General features: G+C 44.0%; 4 protein-coding genes across 8 annotated transcripts; 3 read left to right on the top strand and 1 right to left on the bottom strand.

Annotated features, from left to right (window-relative positions):
- Nucleotides 1-76: 76 nt before the first annotated feature.
- Nucleotides 77-2,334, top strand: clns1a (chloride channel, nucleotide-sensitive, 1A). Its single transcript, XM_088380335.1, has 8 exons — nucleotides 77-458; nucleotides 935-1,071; nucleotides 1,208-1,351; nucleotides 1,437-1,547; nucleotides 1,621-1,626; nucleotides 1,696-1,869; nucleotides 1,996-2,065; nucleotides 2,131-2,334. Coding segments are annotated over exons 1-8 (762 nt in total). The 5' UTR covers nucleotides 77-339; the 3' UTR covers nucleotides 2,132-2,334.
- On the bottom strand, nucleotides 2,324-3,822 carry aqp11 (aquaporin 11). Its single transcript, XM_088380311.1, has 3 exons — nucleotides 3,062-3,822; nucleotides 2,823-2,939; nucleotides 2,324-2,754 (listed from the first exon to the last, which is right to left on the bottom strand). Exons 1-3 carry the CDS (start codon nucleotides 3,657-3,659, stop codon nucleotides 2,678-2,680), a joined length of 792 nt encoding a protein of 263 aa, XP_088236437.1. The 5' UTR covers nucleotides 3,660-3,822; the 3' UTR covers nucleotides 2,324-2,677.
- Nucleotides 3,823-4,435: 613 nt separating this feature from the next.
- On the top strand, nucleotides 4,436-15,586 carry pak1 (p21 protein (Cdc42/Rac)-activated kinase 1). Of its 3 annotated transcripts, none has more exons than XM_088380273.1 (16): nucleotides 4,436-4,606; nucleotides 10,056-10,257; nucleotides 10,415-10,509; nucleotides 10,807-10,881; nucleotides 10,955-11,027; nucleotides 11,091-11,128; nucleotides 11,474-11,587; nucleotides 11,853-12,105; nucleotides 12,890-12,953; nucleotides 13,028-13,076; nucleotides 13,200-13,312; nucleotides 13,379-13,496; nucleotides 13,561-13,660; nucleotides 13,878-14,074; nucleotides 14,199-14,336; nucleotides 14,487-15,586. In XM_088380273.1, exons 2-16 carry the CDS (start codon nucleotides 10,065-10,067, stop codon nucleotides 14,571-14,573), a joined length of 1,707 nt encoding a protein of 568 aa, XP_088236399.1. In that variant the 5' UTR covers nucleotides 4,436-4,606; nucleotides 10,056-10,064; the 3' UTR covers nucleotides 14,574-15,586. The 3 variants fall into 3 exon arrangements, with proteins under 3 accessions (XP_088236399.1, XP_088236397.1, XP_088236400.1); XM_088380271.1 differs by lacking the exon at nucleotides 4,436-4,606 and adding an exon at nucleotides 8,616-8,767; XM_088380274.1 differs by lacking the exon at nucleotides 4,436-4,606 and adding an exon at nucleotides 9,512-9,628.
- Nucleotides 15,587-18,687: 3,101 nt separating this feature from the next.
- On the top strand, nucleotides 18,688-23,546 carry gdpd4a (glycerophosphodiester phosphodiesterase domain containing 4a). 3 transcript variants are annotated; one of them, XM_088380290.1, is made up of 17 exons: nucleotides 18,688-18,733; nucleotides 18,802-18,907; nucleotides 19,053-19,156; nucleotides 19,580-19,673; nucleotides 19,798-19,857; nucleotides 19,965-20,063; nucleotides 20,127-20,220; nucleotides 20,454-20,599; nucleotides 20,667-20,749; nucleotides 21,277-21,427; nucleotides 21,523-21,741; nucleotides 21,968-22,125; nucleotides 22,193-22,340; nucleotides 22,411-22,493; nucleotides 22,633-22,712; nucleotides 22,844-23,017; nucleotides 23,077-23,546. In XM_088380290.1, exons 4-16 carry the CDS (start codon nucleotides 19,659-19,661, stop codon nucleotides 22,948-22,950), a joined length of 1,443 nt encoding a protein of 480 aa, XP_088236416.1. In that variant the 5' UTR covers nucleotides 18,688-18,733; nucleotides 18,802-18,907; nucleotides 19,053-19,156; nucleotides 19,580-19,658; the 3' UTR covers nucleotides 22,951-23,017; nucleotides 23,077-23,546. The 3 variants fall into 3 exon arrangements, with proteins under 3 accessions (XP_088236416.1, XP_088236417.1, XP_088236414.1); XM_088380291.1 differs by lacking the exon at nucleotides 22,844-23,017; XM_088380288.1 differs by lacking the exons at nucleotides 18,688-18,733; nucleotides 18,802-18,907 and having other exon boundaries at nucleotides 19,059-19,156; nucleotides 22,844-22,976.
- Nucleotides 23,547-23,695: the final 149 nt, after the last annotated feature.

Genomic DNA, 23,695 nt, shown 5'->3' on the forward strand with positions numbered 1-23,695 from the left:
GCATTATTTATTCATTCTGTGTGGTTTTTAACGAGACCACGCCAGGCCACGTTGTCACACTGGTCTCGCGAGATTTCAAGCATACGTATAAACGTCACGCTTGTAGCAGCATCTAGCGGCAAACGTCGCACGTCGTCGACCCAGTTCGCCTTGGCGCTTTCTGGACCCAACAAGTTCGGTTTTATAAGTCTGGATATCTCACGCACAGCCCGGCTGGCTGATTAAGCTTCTCTGCGGGATAAATACATGAAAGGGATTTGTTCTATCCACGTAAGCTAAGCTAAGGTTTAGCCACGAGAGCTTTGAGGTTGTTGACGTCTTCGTTTGTGCAAACGCGCCATGGTTTTGCTAAAGAACCTCCGACCTCCTACCGAAGGAATTCGGCTGCAACAGGCCGACACGGCGGCCGTCTTGGACGGACACAAGCTGGGTAACGGGACGCTTTATGTCGCCGAAACGTAAGTTTGCGGAGCATTTCGGAATGCTATTGCTAATGCAATTTTTCACCAACTTGTTTCATCGTGTGCGTGTTTTAAAGTGATGATAAAATAATTGTATTGGTGTTCGAAACTATTTGTGTTTATTCTGATTTACATTAAAGACATAAATGTGAGCTTTACTCACACACTAGCAGCAACCGGAACTTCCGGTAAAATCTAGCATCGGAAATTTTGTAAAATAAAAGCATGTAAAAGTTTGAATTGAGACGGAACGCTTGAGAACCGCTTTACTTGGGTTGATATTAAAAATGCTTTAAGATGGCTGAGTCATAACATTTCGTTTTTTTTTTTTGTAATATAAAGTAAAACTTCAAAATAAATAAGAATCAGAAAATTGACCCAAAGACAAAATCCTAACGATTCACATTGCGTTTTAATTTAACAAGACAAAACATGTGTTGGATAAAATGTACACATTGCTCAACTGTTTGCAGGCGTTTGTCATGGTTTGATGGTGCGGGGTTGGGGTTCAGTCTGGAGTACCCTACCATCGGCCTGCACGCCATCTCCAGAGATGTCAGCGCGTACCCGCAAGAACATCTCTACGTCATGGTCAACGGAAAACTCAGCGGTCAGCACTTCTACACAGCGTTTGTCGTTAACGCTCTGTGCATTCCTTCAGGCTTGCTATGCAAAAATAAGAATTTATTTGTCAAAGATATGGAATAAATGCTTAAGTGGCTTTCCATATACTACCTTCCTACCAGAGGAGAATGAGGCCGAAATGGCAGAGAAGCCGGCAGAAGATGAGGATGACGGAGTGGGTAGTTCGGAAGATGAAGATGATGGTGGAGATGATGAGGAAGGAGGTATCACGGAGATTCGATTTGTGCCCGGTGACAAAGCAGCGCGTGAGTTCAATATTAAAATTGCCACGATATCGTTGCGGTCGTGTTATGTTCTTGTGTCGACACACTTGTACCTGCGTGTCTCCAGTGGACTCGATGTTTGCAGCAATGTGCGAGTGTCAGGCGCTGCATCCTGACCCTGAAGATGAGGATTCTGACAATGACTTTGAAGGAGAAGAGTATGACGTGGAGGAGGCCGGTAAGACACACACGCAGGCATCCACGCTCATACACACACTAACTACCATGTCTTTCCTTGTGTGTCTTTACAGAGGCCGGTAAGAGCATCCTTCACACTCGCTGAGCTTGAACCCGTTTTTAACAGTGTGTCTCAATCCTTGGATCAGAGCACGGCCACGCCGACATCCCGACGTTCTACACGTGTGACGAGGGTCTTTCTTCACTGACTCAGGAGGGCCAAGCCACGCTTGAGAGGCTGGAGGGCATGTTGGCACAAAGCGTGGCACAGAGATACCACATGGGCGGTGTACGCACCGAGCAGGGAGACGGACGCTTTGAAGGTGGGACTCGAGTACCTTTGATTTTCCAGATGACATTGCCTCTGGAGTCACTCGTGGTTTGTTTTTACTGAACTGGTCCGTCAAGGTACTACTATTGAAGATGTTTTTTTTTTTACACGTATGTAGATGGCATGGAGGTAGATGGAGACGCTGATGCCGAAGCAGGACAGTTTGAGGATGCAGATGTTGACCACTGGTCAGTCTCACACATGCACACACACGTAGATAGAACTTTTACTAAATAGATTGTCCTGTGTGTAGATGGACCACGGATACATCGTGGCAGCTGCACTCCTTCAAGGCGTCCTGGGCACTTCCTGTTTGTCGCTGTCAGTCATCCTAACTTGTGTTGTTGCTAACCAAAATAGTTCATTCCTCCCCAAGTTACTTTTTGTATGTAAACAACTGTAACAATGAGGCATCGTTTGTAGTCAATTCTCAATAAAAGATTACGTTTTCTAGAAATGTTTTTGTATTTTATTTACAAAATTTGTGCTGCATTCATGGCTGCTGGGAAATCTAACCTTTGATCAATTTGAATAGTATTAGAATTGAGGAATACTGTAAACAAAAAGCATGGCTAACAAGTGTATAATGAATTTTAACCACTTGTTATAAATAGCTACCCACAAATATTAATAACAGTTAATATGTGGATAACATTGTACTTTTTAGTGGCCTCAAAAAAAGTTATGATTAGAACATAACAGTGTTACAGTGAACTACTATGAACAAATCCTAAAAGCTCTTCACACTTGAGATAAGAAACTTGTGTTTTTTAGTTTGTGCTCATGTTGATGCAGCTTCATCATTTACTCTTGGTGACATGCTGAGGCGACGGCTGGCTGGATGTTGGGTCAAAAATCAACACGGATGCCAGCATGCCTGCAGGAACAAGTACAAGGTGAGGATGAGAACGCAAGATTGTCTTCCACATCTTTCACGTGTCTCACCCATCAGGGGTCCCATCCAGTAGACCATGCAGTATTCCGCCAACGAGTTTCCAATGCAGCCAAATTGAGTTGAGAAAGCCAATGCAGGATTGTACACTGCCCCAGTCATGCTACCACCTGCATGAACACACACCAAACAGGACCAGGACAATGAGCTGTAAATTAATGGACATTAAGATCAACATACACCGGAACAAGCACACTCCACTCAGTAACGATCACGTGTGTACTTCACATACCTGCGTAAACAACAGACGTGATGACAGCGGCTACGACATGAACTCGGTACTTCTCTTGTATCCTGCGGGTGTGAGCGTGCGCACTCTGGACGGCAAACGCGCACGCCATCTCGACGCACACGGCCTCCGGTAACGTCGCGCGAATGGCGCTCGCGCACTGGAAGTTTTTGAGCGCGTGGCGTGCGTGCATCTCGGATAGGCCCCGCCCCCAGAGCACCTGCACTATAGGGCGCGAGGCGGCGGCGGCCAAGAACTGGCAGACGATGCCCAGCAGTGCGCGCGCTCCCGACGTCCTGCCGCGGTACGCGTGCTCGAGCACAGCGATGGGGTTTCCAGTAGCACCACGGAAAGTGAGCGCGTGCACCACGGCGGCAGCGTAAGTCAACACCAGTGCGGCTCCGCCTCGGAGAGCACCCGTCTCGCCCAGGAGTCGAAGCTCATTTGTGCAGCAGCACAACTGGAAGGCGGATGCAAACTCCGCCGCGTACTCGCACATGCTCGTTCTCGGGAGCAGGTGCCTGGAGATCCGGCGCGCGACGTCGCTCAGGACGACGGCCGACGCCATCACCGCCAGAGACACCGCGACGTCCGCGGACATGCTGGGTGATCTGGCGGCTGGCCGTCACTGGCTTATTAGCGGGGCCTGCTGCTCCTCTATGCCAGGGACGGATGGGTGCAGCCCGGCACGAAGGAGCGTCAGTGTCGCAGGATCGGTCACATGGTGCGGAAGTGAGCAAGTCCTCCCTCTGCTCTTTGGGATGTTAGTGGGGAGCAGACCCCCTTTTTTTGGCCTCTAGATGTCGCTACTGTTCAGTCTTCAAGAGATGAGAGATGAATAGCTGGAGAGACAGACGGACAGACAGACAGACAGTAAATATTGCTACAGACTTCGAATCTGATTAAATGGAGTCAGCAACCGAAGAATTGTTTGTCCTTTGTGTAGCAAAACACTGACTGCTTCCAATTGTATTGTCAGATTTTTTTATCCGACAAAACAGAAAATAAAAATGATCAACAAACAGTAAGAAAACATTAACTATAATATATTATAACTGTAATATATTATTCATATGATTTTGGTTGTTAATGACGTGTCACGTGACCGCGTGGCATGAAATATTAAAATCACAGCAGGTGGATGACAGCCAGGAAGGCGTTGCCAGCTCATGCGCATGCCGCCGACGTAATTCCCCATTGTCCCTGAACGCACCACCTGCGCTCCCTCCTTGCTATCCTGTGGAAACCTCGTGGTGTTTAAGGAACGTCCTCAACAACCAATCAGCAACGAGGAAGAGGACACAGTGACCAGTAGCGTGGCCGCTCTGCCAAGAAGGAGGCGGGGATTTCATCGCCGGGGAGGCACCCCGGTGGCTAGCTAACAATAGGCCGGGAGAGGTTGCTCAGCTCGGCTTGGGGCAGCAGGACGAAGCAACACAGGTGGCGGAGTCACTTTAGGGGCGACTTCAGACGGCGTGGCACCGTCTTGGATCCATATTTCGTTCCTATTCCCCTCCCTGCGGATTTTGACCAGCCATCAGACAAAAGGTGAGCTTCATTTCTCTACTTTTTCATTCAACTTGTGATCGATGTTCGAACGAGATGAGGTGTGGCGGAGCAGCAGCACAAGAAGGGTTAAGAACACAAACTGAAACAGAGCTTTTATCTTGCTTTCATAATGTGTTTTTTTATGCTTTTATTATTCTCATGATTAAAACTATTATTAAGCTGTGCTTGATGTGGTCATATCGGCTTTTATGTCAGATTGGCTGTGGTCACTTTGTGTTCAATAAATTAATTACAAGATGACAAAGTGCGAGGAGAACACACGCTGAAGTTTTAATAGGTGCTGCAGAGACCTCAGCAAGAAGAAGGCATTGTTGTCTTAAATCAGTGTAAATGCAATTGGGATCAGATCTGGATTCAACTTGGTTTTATGTGGTGTTTTGACAGCTGGGTGGATACTACTACAACTACCCGTGAACCGAATGAATGAATGAATGAATGCATGAAATATTGTAAGGATAGTTAGGTAGAAGGACTAATAAATGGGTGGAGACATTGCCATGGTGGGAAGAACACCAGGTTGATGTCGATCATAGGAAAAAATTGCACACAAACAAGCAGATAAATTAAGCTGCTCTTCCTTGGTGCAGGTAACAAGTTGGTGTTTTAATCTGAAGCGAGTCAGTGTGTGTCTGCGCTGATGGATGGCGATGAACGTTCCTAGATGGTCACGTGGCTCCAGTTTCCGCACGCCTCAGCACCTCGCGCCCAGTTGGCTCATTTGCATAATTGATCAATCAATGGATGACTTAATGAAGGAATGAAAGAATACATCTGTGGTGACTTGTCTTCACTTCTTGCATGGATGGAAACAAGTTTGCTAATGTCCATATCGACTTGCCTTGTGTTTTTTTGCAGTGGCAACAGTATGATAAATTTTCTTCTACTGTGGTTTCGTGGCTATTGCCTGTTTTTGTTAGGGTGATTTGGCCTTAAAATAAAATCTCATAAAGGAATAGCTCGATTTTTGCTACCTGAAAGAATGTGACATCATGGTGAAGTGTGTTGATAAAAAGGATGGACGAGTGTGTTGCTCCTCAGCCTTTTGCAGCTCTTTCCAGCTCTTGTGTGTCTGACGTGTGCAGTGAAGCAGCGCTAACATCGTCATCTATAAATACTCCATCACACAGGAAGTCTCTCCTGATCTGGTCCCTGAAAAGAATTTAAAACGACGTTTAGGACCGCCGGCAAAATTAAGAAGCCGCTGAGTATTCTCGTGAGAATCTAGGTTAAGAGACTGGCAGTTGTCTTCTGCAGTCTTGAAGTGTTTTGAAATGCTCGTACTGCCACCTAAAGGATTGGAGTGGAATATGATTGACTCGGTCAGGTGTGTTAACCTCTTCGTTTGTCATTCGGCTTGTTAGTTGTCAGTTAGTTGGCCAGTAGTTTAGCCAGTCAATTACTTGGTCAAGCTGTTGGTCTGTAAGACAGTCACGAAGTAAGTCCGGTTAGTTATGTTCGTAAGTTTGACCCCTACTTAGCCATTTGGCCAGTTCATTAGTCAGTTGATTTGGTAGTCGGTTAGCTGGTTTATCTGTCACCCAGTTAATGAGTCAATTGGTTAGTTATTCAACTAGTCTGTCAGTCAGTGGATTAACTTTTTAAATCATTTAAGCAGTTAGTTATTTGGTTTGTTTGTCAGTTAATTGACCTGTAAGTCAACCAGCTAGTTAATCACCTGGTCAAGTTAGTTGGTTAAACCAATGTGGGGTTTTTTTTCTTGTTATTTTGACATCTTTAGCCACAGCTACAGTGACCCCCAAGTGCCCCCCTGCCCACATTCCAGCCAAAGGGGACGTTTGATTTGTTCGCACTTGGGTTGCAAACGACGCCGACGTGTCACACATTTTGCGTGTCCTTCATGTGCACTCACACACACACACACTTTAACACCTTTGTGTGTCTGTGATGCTTAGCATGCGGTACGATTAGCAAAAGCTTCAGAAAAGCCGACTGTCACTGCGAGTTTGAATGTGTGCGTATGTGTATTTGACATAAGTGATCAAGACACTCAGACACACACACACAAACACACGCGTAGACGAAAAGTAGATTCACAGGTGGCGAAATGCAGCATTAGCCTGCTGTAATAAGAGCTTAGCTACGTCTAAATCGCGACTGTGTGTGTGTTTGTTTGTGTGTGCGTGTGTCTGTGCATGTTTATTGTATCGATGATGTGTGAACGTGTGCACAGCTGCCAGCATTTTGTTCACGTTTGTGTTTTTCTTTGACTTGAAAGTGCGTCCCCACACTGCTTACACTAACAACATGAGTGTGAACCTGCAGGGCTTCATTTACAAAACACAATCAAGTTTGAACTTTTGAAGTTTTTCAGTCAGTTAGAACTTTTTAGGTCAATGCTGGCCGTATCAAAGCAACAACTTGATTTTTAAAAACAATTTTTTACATTGTGACAAGCTAGGTCCCTCCCATCATGCACTAGCGTGGCCTCCATTATTGATGAGGTTGCCACGGCAACCACCCTGACAGCTGTGTGTGTAATAATGAATGTAAGAGAGTCTTTAAAAAGCTTAACAATGTCCTAAAAGGAAGGCGGGAGGGGGCGGGCAAGGTTCAGCTACACAGAAAAATATGCGAGAAAGGGAGAGCGGTCTCAATCGGCGCCACTTTCTCTTTTTTTTTCTTATCATTCCAAAAGGCAGCGTCAATCCCCTCATTGCCTTTTGAGTCATCGACCAAGAACCAGGAAGTCACCCGATGACTAAGTAAACACCAACGGGACGTTTTTGGAAAGTTTCACTACACAAAGCAGAGGTCTATTAGCATGTCTTTGTTGTCGTTAGCCGCGAACTGGAGCATGAATGTGATTTTAGTGGAGTGTGACAGCGAGTCACAATCACAATCCATCAGTATGTCGCCCCGGCTCTTCTATGTTGGCTTTAAAACCTCCACCCTGGCCAACACCCTGCGTTAACTGTCGCTAACCAATGCTAACCTCTATTTTTAGTTCTATTAGCTTTAAATTATTAGTTTCGACTATCTTATACTGTATTTGTTGCTCCAGCTTGTTTTATTAGCTTGTAATTACAACCTCAATGTCACCTTCTATTTTCTACTTGTTGGCGGAGATTATTTTCCTGCCAGTGACTTCTACATTTGGCTACGCTTTCCATTTGCTTGTTTTTTTTCCCTCGCCACTAGCTTCTACTTATGGCCTTGATAGCAACTGTAGCATCTACTTGTTGCCATGATTGTTACTTTGTGAAAATTTTGTTCCTCATTTATTTCTAGTGTTGGTCACTATAGCAACAACTAACTTTGTAACTTTTGGGCAATGCTTATAGTATGTTCGTATGAAATACAGCCTTTGAGTTTATTCATATTCCCATGGAGTTGACCTAGTATGTGTGTAATGTTTACTTAGTAAAAGATGCTGATCTGGTTTGGGCGTGTCCATCACATATTAACCCTGATATGAAACAGATGCAGTGCATTATTATTATGATGATGTCATACTTTTTTTTTTCCAATTTTAACTGAGCACAACACACACACACACAACCATCTGTCATGCACCCGTCTATATTGCATTTAAAGACCAGCTGTGACTACAGTGTGTGTGATATGTTAAGTGCCTGAGTTTGGTGTTAGATGTGTGTATTTGCGTGTGTGTGCATTTTTTTTGTCCTTTTATTTACCACAATAGTTTTATTTTCAAGTCTTTACTCTTTCCTTGCTACTTTCTCGTTGTCTAATTGATGACCGCATACACTCGCACATAGTTCGAGGTTGTGGTTGCCGTGGTGATGTTGTTGTTGTTGGGCGGGGCGTCATGCATCCTTGCAGGCAATGAGCTCTTCTTGGCTGTTACTCCGTGATGTGTCCTTCCAGGAAGTTATAAAAGTGTGTGTGTGTGTGTGTTTGTGTGCGGATGACCACATCACATCTTACTGTCCACACACAGTGATGAAGACTTTGGTTTCTTGGACCATTTCACTTGTGACTTCCCATTTCTTTTTCTTCTTATGCCATCTTTGGAACATTCAGTTTTTGAGGCTAGTTTGATTTAGCAAACCAAAGTTTGGCACGTCTAGCATAAGTAGATTGGATGTTAAGAGACCAAGATGCAGGAAGTCCGAAACTGAGAAGAACAAGCACAGCTTTGTAAGGATGAACAAGAAGGTGTGTTCTTTTGCAACACAATACAAAATACACACGCACACGCAAACAGAAGCTAGCAGGGAGGTGCTGACGGGGTGTCTCATTTCAGACACTGCCGTCAGGTGCACACAGTATCATGTGGTGTTTGCTCCCCCAAAAAACAAAATGACACTTGTGTGTGCCAGACAACAATCAAGTGACACACTAAATAAAACGTTTCGTTTCCCGTTGAACTTTGCACCTACCTGAATCTTCATTTCAAAGTACAGTCGCAATAAAATCTTGGTCATGTTGTGGAACCTCGCCAAGTGGCAAAGTTTGCTAGAGTGGAGAAAGCGGGTTATGTCAGGATGAAGATCTGGATAGCAGAAAGATTTTTTTGCCTATGAAAACTGCCTTCACTGTACGTATTATATTTGTGTGTGCAAAATGGCAACAGTCGGAAGAGGACTCACCTGTATCAAGTTACGTTCTATTGAGTGAGTTCCTCCAAAAGCTGAGACCTTATACGCTAGCTTTACACCTGTGTGTGTGTGTTCAAGACCAACAAAGATCGGGTCACTTCCTCGCAAACGTTTGAACGTCTAACGGCCGTCAACAAAGCGCACTTTGTGGCCGGGTGCGAGTCTTCCGATCGAGTTTCAGTGCATGTGAGTAAAGTTTATTGGTTTGATTGTTGTCTGGGTCACACAAATGTCATATTGTCTTTTGAAGGGGAAATGCCACATGACACTGTTTGTATATGTATATATGTGTGTGTCATGTGACTCACCTCGTGACATCACAGAGTGACATCACACAAGGGTTGTGTAAAAAGATGTCCGAGGTGCTTGTGCGCTACACTTGCGGTTTGGTTTTCGTGGTGCTCGTGTCTCGTTTCAGGTAAGATCTTTATCTTGCATTTTATTTATTTATTTGGAAACAAACTTTTTTTTTAAATCTCAGGCCTTTTACTACAAAGTATATTTATTTTATTTCTTGAAATTCAAATGGCATCATTCATTTGAATCCCTTTTTGGGAAATTAAACATCTTTACATGAAACATTTAATTAATCTGGTGTGAAACAAAAATAAGTTTAATTGTGTAGAGTTAAATCTCCTTTTATTCTAATTGTATTATTCAATCTAGCAGGATGTGTGTATGCAGGCTAACGTTGAATCCAGATCCGATCCAGATTGCACAGCAGTTTAGATGTGTGTGAACGTCAAATGTTTCTCTTGTCATGTATTAATAATGAATTTGCCTTCATGGACAAAGTGTGAAAATGAATTCATGAATCAATGTTTAACATCGGTGTGAAATCTCAGGAACAGAAAATGTGCGACAACGGGGAGGTGGAGGACAAGCCGCCGGCCCCGCCCATGAGGAACACCAGCACGATGATTGGCTCGTGCGGCAAAGACCCCGCCCCCGTCAATCACGGCTCCAAACCGCTGCCCCCCAACCCTGAGGACAAGAAGAAGAAAGACCGATCCATTCGCTTCATCCTGACGGGCGGCGGTGACAAGAGTGAGCACTAATAAAAAAATTAAAAAATCATACATTGCAGAATTATGTGCCTTTTCCCGCTCTGGCTTCTAATTGGCTAAACCAATCTCAGTTATGTACGCATGGGCAAATGTTTTCTTATAACCGCCATGACACAGAACAAATATTTGTGTTTCAGCGTATAAAAAGAAAGAGCGGCCCGAGATTTCTCTCCCATCTGATTTTGAACACACCATCCATGTCGGCTTTGACGCCGTCACGGGCGAGTTTACCGTAAGTGTGCGACCAAAATGTGTGTGTGTGTGTGAACTTTTTTTTGTTGCTTTGAATAATCCCATCAGACAAAGAGGCCTTGTTTCGTTTCAATCTCGATCCGCCTCACTGACCTCTTTTGGCTACTGCGCTCGTGTATATTTAGTTTTTTTTTGTTTTAGTCAAGTCACGCCGGCTGAATCATTTAAGCAGAAAAAGAAATCAAGTGTAAACTTTCATGTGCTGACCCAGTCTGAGAGCAAGATTGCGCGACCCATTTCTGCAATTGCAAATGGAGCATCTTCTCTGTCTGTGTAGGGCATGCCCGAGCAGTGGGCCCGCCTCCTGCAGACGTCCAACATCACCAAACTGGAGCAAAAGAAGAATCCTCAGGTAAAGATCATACCAGCATTGGCAAATAGAACCTGCCTGCCTACCAACTTCCATGACTGCCATGTTCTTCCAGGCTGTGCTTGACGTTCTCAAGTTCTACGACTCCAAGGAAACCAGCAACAGCCAGAAATACATGAGCTTCACAGGTACACAAACACACACACACACCTCTCCTGGCCAAATGTAACTTCCTTTTTCCCCCTACACAGACAAAAGCGCAGATGTCTTCGCTTCGTCCACCACAACGGTAAGTGTTATTATCAGGATCTCTCTTGGAAAGCGTTGGCTTGTATTGGATTTGTTGATGAGATGCTGACAAGGTGACAATGAAGGCGAGGACAGAAAGTGATGAGCAAGACTTTTTCAAATTTATTTACTTTGCTGCTTTTCTCTGCAACGTGAATCAGCACATTTGAGCTTTCTTGCCTCTGCAGCTTGGAAACAAGCCCAGCATCCTTGTCTCCTTGCATCCTACTGTCCTAGTATCCTGTCACAGTAGTTTTGAGAAAATATTGAAAATTAACATGATGAAGAAAGCATTCAGCCAAACAGGAAGTGATGTCACCGATGATTCTGTCCTCGTCTGTCACAGATCTCCAAGAGCGTCTCGGAGATGCCCGCCATCGCCACCGTGTCGGAGGATGAAGACGAGGACGAAGCCGAACCGCCGCCCGTCATCGCCCCACGGCCGGAACACACTAAATCGGTAAGAGGGCGCGCTAATGCACGCACGCACATAGTTGCTCTCAGACATGTTGGCGGTCGACAGGCTGCTGCTATGGTGCCCTCCAGCGTCTGTCTCCATGGTGATGACTATTAGTCCTGATTGGAACACGCAAACTTTCACTGATGATTTAAATTGTGGCAAATTATTTCCCCATCATTGGACTGTTGCTCAGACTGTTTAAACAAACACACACAAATGCGCAATCCAAAATATGAAAAAGTAATCTTAAATTGTATGTTGTCAGATTTACACCCGCTCCGTCATCGAGCCCCTTCCGCCTCCTCCCACCAAAGACGCCGCCACTTCCCCCATCGTGGTGCCAACCTCCTCCACGACGTCCGCCACAGCCGTCACCCCGCCCGGTTGCTCTGCCACGGAAGGCGCCCCTCCCAGTAGCCCGCCGGGGGCCACCCCTGCGCCGGGGCCCTCCCTGCCCCGCCCTCAGGACAAAGGACGCAAGAAGAAGATGTCGGATGAGGAGATCTTGGAGAAGCTCAGTAAGTTTCAAGGGTCATCAAAAACGGTCAATAACATTGGAATTTTGGGGTTTTAAAATGTAGAAAAGAATAGAAATTACGTTGATACATGTACTGTATTTCCCTAAACCGCACACGCCTGTGAAGATGTACTCAGGCCGCCCTCTGCTGGTAAGATGAGGATACTGTCTGTCAGTCTAATTGACTGGGCCCCGCACACTGTCCCCGCCCCTTTTGTCCAATCCTCTCATCTGATTGGCTGTTCTTTCGGGGGTTTGTCCAAAACTTTCCCAGTGTGGTTACCTCGCAGAACAAAGCTTTCCTACTATTTCTATTTTTTTTTTTTGTTAAGATATTTTTGTTTTGTTTCTATTCTATTGCTTTTCATATTTTATCACCCATTTTATTTCTATTCTTTTCCAATTCTTGCATACATTTTACTTCATTTCCAGTTACTATCATTTTGTTTTCACTTTGACACCTAATTTTGACTTGAATTTCTGATCTATTTAGTTAATATTTACATTTTAATTTCTGTTTAATTTCTATTCCAATACTATTTTGAATTTTATTTCATCCCTTTCTGTTTTCAATAATATTGGGTTTTATTACTGTGGGGGGCATTTCCTTATCCCTCCATATTGTTTGTGACCTCTCTTTGTTTTTCTCTTCACGTCAGTCAGCATGCAGCTGAGTCTCACAAATGAAGAAAGATGATAGACACATGATATCAGTGTTCTATCATCTTAATTCAACCTCAATAGAGAATTTACCACTTCAGTATTTCCGTGTGTGTGTCACACAGGGACCATTGTGAGTGTCGGAGACCCAAAAAAGAAATACACTCGCTTTGAGAAGATTGGACAAGGGTGAGTAGAAATAGATTTTGTTGATGTTTGGAAAGTAGCAAAAGTGACATTTAATTGTTGTTTTGTGGCGCCAGCGCATCCGGCACAGTTTATACAGCCATCGATATCGCCACTGGACAAGAGGTTGGTTAATTATTTGGTTTATCTGGTCAATTTGTTGGCTAGTTTTGTTTGACTTACTTTACAAATGAGACACCACTGTGTTAATGCTACGCAAGATTGACACTTGATGTTTTTGTGCATCAGGTGGCCATCAAGCAGATGAATCTGCAACAGCAGCCTAAGAAAGAACTCATCATCAATGAGATCCTGGTCATGAGGGAAAACAAGAACCCCAATATCGTCAACTACCTGGACAGGTCAGATGACCTTTTGGCATTGCCGAACTAAACACGTGCTTCATGTTATGTTATCTGTCGCCATAGTTACCTGGTTGGTGACGAGCTGTGGGTAGTGATGGAATACCTGGCCGGCGGTTCTTTAACTGATGTGGTCACAGAGACTTGCATGGATGAAGCTCAGATAGCAGCCGTGTGCAGAGAGGTAAAAAAAAAAAAAAAAATTCAGGAGTACTTGTAGTATTGTGACGGCCTTTGTTGCCCCCTAGTGTCTGCAAGCGTTGGAGTTCCTCCACTCCAACCAAGTCATCCACAGAGACATCAAGAGTGACAACATCCTGCTCGGGATGGACGGATCCGTCAAGCTCAGTCAGTGGTCCACTTTTGAAGAAGAAGAAAAAAAAATCTTATTGGCATTATTGCATGTTTCTGTGTGTGCAGTCTTGCTGGTTGATGTTGCTAATTTTAACCAGAAGGAGGCACTCTGGTGCTATTTAGACATTTTTTACAGCTCCCCATAGTTTTTTGAAGTGAAGTTTAGTTTAAATTTGTTGCCCCCTCCCCTTTTTTTTTTGTTTGTTTGCAGCTGACTTCGGCTTCTGCGCTCAGATCACTCCAGAGCAGAGCAAACGGAGCACCATGGTGGGCACGCCCTACTGGATGGCTCCGGAGGTGGTGACCCGCAAAGCCTACGGCCCCAAAGTGGACATCTGGTCCCTTGGCATCATGGCCATCGAGATGGTGGAAGGCGAGCCGCCATACCTCAATGAAAACCCGCTCAGGGTAAGATACAGTTTCCAGAAAAATTTTATCGTACAAGAATAGTTTTTCTTTTTTGTAGTGTTTAACTTTCCATCACCACCAGGGGTCACTGTAGTTAAAAATGTGTTGTCATGTGGTGGTCCAGGCACTCTATCTGATCGCCACCAATGGGACGCCGGAGTTACAGAACCCCGAGAAACTGTCAGCCACCTTCAGGGATTTCCTGAATCGATGTCTAGAGATGGACGTGGAGAAGAGAGGCTCGGCCAAAGAATTGCTGCAGGTACCAGGGGAAAAAAAAAGCACTACTCAACTCACTCCAGGTTGAAATATAAAACAATTTAAAATGCGTCTAAATCTACATTATAGCGCAGGCATGATGGTCTTTTATTATTTTTGGGGGTAAAATCAAGTCTCTTCCTTTCCTGCTCAGCACCAGTTCCTGAAGATGGCCAAACCTCTCTCTAGCCTGACCCCGCTCATCGTGGCCGCTAAGGAGGCGGCCAAGAACAACCGCTAACTTGCGCCTGCCAACCTTCCTTCTTCTTTTTCTCCTCCTCTTGCTCTTCTTGCTCGACACTGGACTCTCAGAGGCGGCAGGGACCAAGCCAATGATGTCATTGGTGTGATCAGTGATGTCATCAGCAGAGAGAAGGACTCAATTCACTGTTTTCTATATGTGTGCTTGCGTGTGTATCGTCTGCTATCTGAATGTCTTGTTTTTATTTGATCTTTTTTTAAATCAGTGTGTATGTGTGTGTGTGTGGGGGGGGGGGGGAGAAACGGTAATGCTGGAATATCAAGTGATTGTAGCATCGACACGGCTTAGCTTAGCTTTGCGTAGCTACGCCCGTGGTCCAATCGGCACTGTGAGTTAGAGACGATGATTAATAATAATAGTGAAAATAATAATTACAACACGGGTTCTCAAACTGGGGGTCACAAGCCACAGCTCGGATTTTTATTTGGAAGTCCAGCCTGCCAATAACTTAACCAAACTGGCCCAATAAGTTGTTCCGACTACAGTAAAGCTTTCTGGCATTGTGTGCGTGGTTGAAGAAAAAAAAAAAACTCCTTTGTAAGGTGACCCCTGAGCTTCAGAATGCGATGAAGAAATTACGTGCAAATGCTCTTCAGGTTTGCCGGGGGGAAAAATGCAAGTCGTTGAACTCGGTGGCAGAGATCAAGTTTGGATTTTCCTTTGTGAAAAGCCTGCCCTGCCATCAAGTGTGAAATTATGTTGAAAATGAAAATGTGGCCGGTGAGCTGTGGCTCATTTGCATGACACAACAGCTCTCTTAAAACGGGCTTACATAGATTTTTAAAGATTCCCAAATTGAAAACGTCTTCAATTATTAATGAAAGCTAGCTAGTGATTAGCTATCATCAAGCGCTGTCAGTTATGCGGAGAAACAACGTGCATGTTTTTGTTTAGATTTTGTTTTTCTAATTCTCGGTACGATAGAAAAGTGATGACGACTCCTCCCTAAGAACGCTGGTGTACAAATGAAGAAATAAACCATAATGAGTCAATTTAGTCTTTGGCTTTCTACCTTGAAAATATACCACATGGCTGCGAGGTATACATACAACCCATCAAAATTGAACGCTATGAAATGAATCATATTTTTATAATCAACTTATTTCTATACTAATTTATTCATCTTACGATAAGACAACATTTCTGCTTTTAACAAACACAAGGGACTCTTTCATCCTTTATGTATATATTCACTTTGAATCTAGAAATAAGTCAACTCTTCTGATGATTGCCTCTCCCTTGAGGATTATTCACTCCAAAATCGTATCACTAATTATTCAATTTGCTGCTTGCGGTTCATGTTACACAATCAGGGTGTAACCTTTTTTTTTTTTCGTTTCTTAATTAATTTGTATTTTTTTCTCCTCACGCTACCCTGCGTTTCTGTCTGCTTGAACATGAAGTACGTATACAAAGCACCTGTGTGTTTTGTGCGTGGTTGATCGAGCCTTCTTTGTTGCAGTGTACCCCTCTTACGCCCCCCCCCCTTTTTTTTTTTCATTACGTTACATAACAGCCACCACCGCAGAGGAAGAGCACTGCAGAGAGATGAATAACACACTCTCCATGCACACACACACACACAATCACTTTAACACACGCAAGGCACGAAGACACACAAACGAGCAAAAAATGCAAATTCACTCATTTACATAGTGGAAAAACAATCTCGCGTTAAAAAAAAAGACTTTTTTATTCATGCACAAATATGTTGTGTATAATGAAACATGTTTTGATATTGACATAAAACGTCAACGTCATGAAAATTGATTAGGAATGACTAACTTAATACATTTAATGGGGCTGTCGCCCCTCCCAACATGGCCGCCAAGTGTGCACGTCGGTGAGCCAGGCCAGTACAGCGTACTGGCGTATCTCTTCCGATATTTTTACTAATGGATTAGCGCGCACCGCACTTTTTACGTAATGTAGCTAACTGCAAACGTTGCCTTCATAGAACTATCGGAAATGAGTGTCTGCACTGAGGTTACCATGGAAATACTGCTTGCGAGTTCATTACGCGCGCAGAACGTATAGCTTGTGCCCGACGTAACGACGCAAAGCTTTGTCATGACCAATTATACGCCACCTTAACTGAAAATGCGTCATATTGTCAAATATGTATTTTGCATCACCGCAATAACACATACCAGAGGTTCCTAAACTCTCCTCCTGCAGGTAAGTGATAAATGTTCGAATTATTTCAAACGGTTTCCAAACCTGATTTAATTTTGAGATATTGCACCTTTTTTTCCCCCCAGATTTGTTGTTAAGGTGGAACGCACCCCGAATCTCATATTTATGTATTTTGTGTTTAATAGTTTAAAAAAAAAGTTTTTCTTCATCATCTCAAGGTGGCACTATCCGCGCGCCCTTCCTCGACGCGCACGGGCACTCGGCCACTGCGGCGGCGGCGCGCTTGGAGCTCATCGAAATACAACGGCAGCGTCAGTCGGTGGTGCATTTCGGTAAGGATGATTTATGAACACTTCTTTTGCTAAAATTTAGAATTGTGCTCGCTTATTGTCATTTGTTGAGATTTAAACGTCGAACACGCCGGTTAGCGTTGTGCAGGGTAAACAAACGGTTGTGCCGCAAAAATGACGACTGTTCATATACTTTACTGTTTAGCTAACTGCGTGAATCTCTGCTGATTTTACGTCATCTAATTGTTAGCGCTCATGAAACGGTAAGAAATTGCTTTATTTAGGTAAATATAAAAAGTGCACATTCAGAAATGTATTTGCGCATAATATTGCATCAAGTTTAAATAGAAATATGCAATGAATTACCACCTTAAATCAAAATTATTTCTGTCTATTGACTTTTTTTTTTTTGTCGGTCTACCAGATTTGATGTTTAGTGAATCTGTCTTTGGGGGAAGATTTTTGTTCTTATCCATTTTTCACACTTTTCTTTTCTGCGTCTGCACAGCTCATGTGAGACCTTCCTACCAATGTTCATGTTGCTGAGTCAAACTGGCGTCACTTGCTGCATTTTCAAAGCAGGCATTTCAAAGAGCCCATCAGACTTAAAGAAAATTATATCAAACTGGAAATTATATTCAACTTCCCTGTGTCTTTTTTTGTTCTTGGCCGTGAGATGTTTTTGTGGGTCTGATCATAGTTCATTTCATTTTACTCAGCAAAACAGTCGATCAGTTTCTGATCTTGTTTATACATATTTATTTTATTTTATTTTATTTCCCAGCCATCCACTGTCTCCAAACGACAAACATTCCAACGCACTTAAATTGCTTAATTGCCACGCAGCGAGTAGCTGCCAAGTTCGCAACTGGAATTTTTTTTTTCACACTTGGAACTCTGTCTTTTAATTCCTCTTGTTAACTCTTTACTCTATCTATCTCTTTGTACTCTTTTATCTTCTACTCTTTTTGTTTGTCATCATAGGCTCACAACAAATCAACCGCCCGTTCATTTGTTGTTTTTGTAAGGAGCTTACTAAAATCCCACTTTAAGTCTATTAACGTATTCATTTTTAATTACAATCGCTTAATGTTTTTCTCACACAGCGTAGCTACAGAAATTAACAGCAATGCAAACAAACACACACACACACACACACACACATACACACACAGAGGACCATTGTATCATGCGTCCTGTCTCCTACTAGCGTCCGCACAATCGAATGTATTTCAATTTTGCATATTGGAAATTTTATAGGAAAATGTCTAATTTGGATTTAACTTTTTGTTCTCATCCACCTGAGAGGAAATTCTTTGAAGACCTCATTGAGTTTTATCGCCTGTTCATCACCAATTTTTTTTAACAACTCCTGCCGATCTTTATTCATCCATCTGCTACTCTGTCGTCTCCTCCCTCCTTCCCAGCAGCAGCAGTAAAAACGTGATGTCACGGTTGCCATAGCAACGTGGAAAGACTCCACTTGAATCAGCTTGCAGGATGCAGTCAAGGACCCATGCACCACTTTGAAGAGGAAGTCAGAAAAGATGATGCTGGTAACTTGTTTTCTCAGGTGAAGATTGCAAAGTGGAGACATTTGGAGTCTGTGGCGCATCCTCGTCGTCGTGTGATGCTAGCCGACGGCTGAGGGTGTCCCGCGACCGTTTCGAAGCTGGGGAAGCTCAAGGTGGTGCGGCGGCAGTTGCTGCAAAGGTAGCCCATCGTCAAGCTGGCTTCGGTCCACTCGTGAGCGCGCCCCAACGTGTCGGGTCTGTTTTCAGGTATGAACACCAGCCCTTTGTCTCCTGCCTGGCCGGCTTGTACGGTTGCCAATGGCGACGGTACCAGAGAGCTCGAGTCCAGCCGGGAGAGTGCTGCTGCAGCAAGGTATAGACACAATATTCACGATTAAAAAAAAATATTTATTTCATATTAAATCAATTTGTTGATTTCAAAATTATTTGACTGGAGGTTTTTTTTCAGTAAATACAATTCCAATTTAAATTGAGGTTTGTTATTTTTTGTATTCAAGGTGGAGTGCAGCAGTTTCGGCCTCCTGATCCTCACTTTCTTGGTGAGCTTTGTGTTCCTATATTTTTGGATCGAAGCCCAAAATGACTACAATGACTTTGACTGGTGAGTTCTGTTAGAGATTTGCTCACTCAAACAATATTTTGCAAGAACCACACGGGAGACAAGCAAGTCCTTTTTAGACACCTGCAGGTGGAGAGTTCACTCGTTCAAGGAATGAAGTCTGAACCCTCGTTCCTGCGAGGGGATATTTATTAAGAGAAACAGAGTGGGGGTTGAGAGTGGGGGTCAGAGTAGACAAATGGCCGAAGCCCCTGGCTGATCAAAGCACAGCAGGGGGTCCTTCACGATGTTGTGTGAACAAAACAACTTTGATTGCTTCTTCTTCTTCAAGCGAGTTTAATTATTACAGGTTACATTCCAACATAATCATAGGATCGAACTAACCTGAAAACCCTAACAAGTTCTCAGCATGACACAAATCATATTTGTCCTCCAAAAAGATTTAATTTTGGCTTCCCATCGTAGGTTCAGCTTTGGCATTTTCGGCTTCTGGTTCCCGTGGTCGCTGGTTTTGCTTGTGGTGGTTGCTGCACTCTTCACGTACATGGCGCTCCTGCTGGTACGCATGATATGCTCACAAAAATATTTCAAATGGATCATACCAAAAAAAATTTTACAGTAAAGAACTTTTTTTAATTTGTTTTATTTGTCTAAATAATGTGAGATGTATAAATATCACTTAGGTGTTGGCCGTGTGTCTTCTGTCTGAGAGCCAACGGTTGTACCTTCACTGGAGCCACAAGGTAGATTATTTATAAAAAAAAAAAAAAAAAAAAGTTATTTTATTCATCATATATATTTTGTATTAACTGATAAATTGGTGACCACTCAGTGTGTTTTCTTGTGTCAGACTGGCATCATGGTGACTTTGGCTTTCTACATGCTCGCCATGATCATCGTGTCCCACCTGTGGAGCAATGAATGGACCACGCTGCTGCTTTCACTTCAGGTTGACACGAATTTAAAAAAAAAAAAAGACTCATCAGTGGCTCATTGTGTTATCCGCCATCAGGTCACGGCACCTGTGCTCCACGTCGCTGCCGTTTTTGTCATGTTGACCATCTCCTGGCCCGTCGCTTTACATTTCTTCCGCATGAACAAGAGAGGTATACTGGTCTGTGGTCTTATAAATAGCTTTTTAACATTATCAAATGTTATCCAATCAATAAGGAATTTGACATGTTTAAAACAAAGCATACATTTTATAGAGCCTCAAATGCTACCTGGCTTCCTCTTGTGGCATAACGTGGTACTACACTAAAGTCACGCAATCTAAATTTCTTGTGTTTGTTTTTAACATACTGCATTTTATAATTGAAACAAAAATCTTCCCCGGCAGCGCGTCAGGTTGCTGTTCTTGGCCTCTACCTGTCCGGTCTGTTCTCTCTCTACCTGGTCCCGTTGGGGATGTACTCGCCGTGCATTAGAGAGGAGGCCACGCTGGGAGCCGCCCCGACGCTCATCGGCCACAGGGGGGCGCCCATGGTGAGACGCCTGAGGCACTCCCGTGTACGAAGGGTCAGGAGTGATTCTTGTGGTTCTTTTGGGTCAGCTGGCTCCAGAGAACACGCTCATGTCCTTTGAGAAGGCGGTGGAGGCTGGGGGAGACGGACTGGAGACTGATGTGACCATTAGGTACTTTTTCACTTTCATGCCAAACAAATGCAGGATTGGGGTCATCTTATGTTCTCTCTGGCTGCTAAAATTAACGCCAAAGCCTCGTGGGTGGCGATTGAGCGGATATGGCGTGACCTGATGCTAGCGTGTTGCCCAGGTCGCTAAGATGATTAGCGCCACGCTAATCCATTTAGCCCTCTCTCGCGCCAACAACTCCTGGCGGGTTAGCGCACCGCATCACGGCCGGAAAACAAAACAGGATTATTAGCAGGGCGCGAGCCTCGGTGTTGCTTTAAAGTGCCCCAAATGAGTTTTTGGAGTTAGCGCGAATAAAGTAGGCTTGTGATTGTATTCTTTATGTATTTGTATGCTAATTTGATGACACTCCTCATCTTACACCGTTATAGTACCTCGGCACCAAAATGGCGTCAAAGCACTACTTTTGTCTAATCAAAGTTCCTCGGCACAAGTCAATGTAATTCCTTATCGGCAAGAATATTGTGTTTATCATAAATGTTTATTATTGTTGTGTTTGCGCTCTGTAGCTATGACGGCGTTCCCTTCCTGATGCACGACTTGACCCTGAGGAGAACCACCAACGTCGCCGATGTTTTCCCAAACAGAACGCACTTGCAAGCCTCCATGTTCACCTGGGCTGAGCTACAGCAGCTGAACGCTGGCGAATGGTTCTTGTCTGTAAGAAAAACATGCACACAAAAAAATAAATCAATAAAATCTGATTTGTAGCATGAGAATCGGATTCTGAAGGAATTTTTTTTTCTCTGTTACAGAAGGACCCATTTGGCAGCGCGTCTTCCCTGAGCGAGGGAGACCGCAAGCAGGCGAAGAACCAATCAATTCCTTCGTTGGCCGACTTCCTGGACGTGGCGTCGCGCAGCGGCCGACGCGTTCTTTTTGACCTACACACGCCGCCTGCTGGACACCCTTATGAAAAATCGTACACCAACGTCACCCTGCAGGTGGTGTTGGCCCATATCAACTCTTCTCAGGTTAGCATCCAGTCGCAAATGGCGTTAGCGTTGTTGCTAAAGGAAAATAAATGTAATGAATAATTAATATAAATTAATTGATAAATAATAAATATAATAAATAAAAAATAATAGTAAAAAGCAAAAAAAAAATAGGTAGCAAGTTACAGAATTTTTTTTATCTGATATTAAAAATGATTTTCCTTCATGGCATTTTCTTTTCAATGCATTTTTCCTTTTTGTGCAGGTGCTTTGGCTTTCATCCAAGGACCGGCATCTGGTACACGCCGCTGCCCCCGATCTGGTGCAAACGTCAGCAGAGCGCCTCTCCATTCAGAAGCTGATGAACGAGCACATCGCCACTCTCAATCTGCACTACAGCAAGATGTCACAACAACAGATCAGGTACGTGCCAACGACAAAACCGCATTCGCTGAAGAGCCCGCTAACATCTCTCTTGACGTGTCCGCAGCAAGTACGGCTCAGCGAATATCAGCACCAACTTGTTTGTGATCAGCCAGCCGTGGCTCTACACGCTAGCTTGGTGTGCCGGAGCGCAGTCGGTTACCACCAACTCCATACACATCCTGGCCAAAATCCGCAAGCCTCTCTTTCTCATGGTGAGAACTTCACACAACATCGGCCAACATTTGGTCTGCGGTGAGAATCTTCATATTCATCTCCTTCCAGACTCCTGAGGAATACAACATGATTTGGATTCTGACCGATGTCATTTCTGCAGTCCTGGTCGTCTCCATTTTCATTTTCCATTGGTGCGTACATACCAATACGAAAATTCAACTTATTTAGATGTTGTGGCTGAGTGATGTTGAGTCATGAACATGGATTCCTGTATATGTATTTAGCATATTTTTTATGAAGACACAACAAATAAATGTGTGTGTGCTAAAGGTGGCGAGAAAGAGGTCTGCCCTACTTGTCTGGTAGTCGTCAGGCGCACGAAAACGGACCATACAGCAAATTCAGGACAGGTATGACGACCTTCTGTCTCTGAATTTATTTTTAATTACAATTAGCAGAATTAAAAAAAAAAAACAGGCGATCCCTGCACGCTCCTATGTCCATGTGTCTAAATGTGTTTGCTGTATGTGTTGTACGTTAGACTCCTTGGAGCCCTTCTGCAGTCGCTGGAGTCCTTTCCACTCTGACGCCCCTAGCGGATCCCTCATCTCCCTCCCCTTGGTCTTCAACCCATCGCACCCCGCATGAGCCCCCCCCCCTCATGTCCAAACCTTGTATGCTCCCTCGTCACTTCATTTTCACCGGGCGTCTCCAGGTAGACATCCATGATTGATATCACAGATGATGTCGCTGACCTCTCTTGAACTTTTCCAGAGCTGAGCGACGTCTGGTCCATCTCCAGTGTCAATGCCGCACAGGACCAGCCCACGACGCCGGCGCACTTTCATCTGCCCACCATCGTCGAGGAGTGACAACTTCGCTTAGCATGAACTTTCGTCTACATCAGCTGCTTCTTGTCTTCTGGACGGGATGGACTCAAAGCTGATGGAGAAGACAAACTATTTTTGTTTCTCCTCAATTTGTACAGGTACCCATTGCATTAGACCAAAAACTTTGGAACTGGTGGGATTTAATGGACACCGCTCGATGGACTGACAAAGTGAATGTACAACTGGAGGCGCCTCAAGGTAGCTAATTAGTTTATATTGATCTACAAAGTGAATGTAGGTCATGTTTGGAACGGAAATTCTCCGTTTTGTGCCAAATTAGTAAAGCCGACGTCATTTCATGAGTTTTTTTTGGGGTGCTGTTATGAAATAAATGCCTGACCCAACAAAAATGACGCCAGCTGTAAAGCAGTCATGTATTTTAACATTTGAGTGGAACTTTAGCGACTCTGAATGTGTTGGTCAAGTCGGAGATTTTATTTTTCCTCGTCATTTCCACAAAATAAAAGCAGTTAACAAGTGAGCTGTCATGGAAAAAAAAAAAA

This window comes from Syngnathus floridae, chromosome 7 (genome assembly GCF_059516105.1).
Source record: "Syngnathus floridae isolate MCC-2025c chromosome 7, RoL_Sflo_1.0, whole genome shotgun sequence".
Taxonomy (NCBI): domain Eukaryota; kingdom Metazoa; phylum Chordata; class Actinopteri; order Syngnathiformes; family Syngnathidae; genus Syngnathus; species Syngnathus floridae.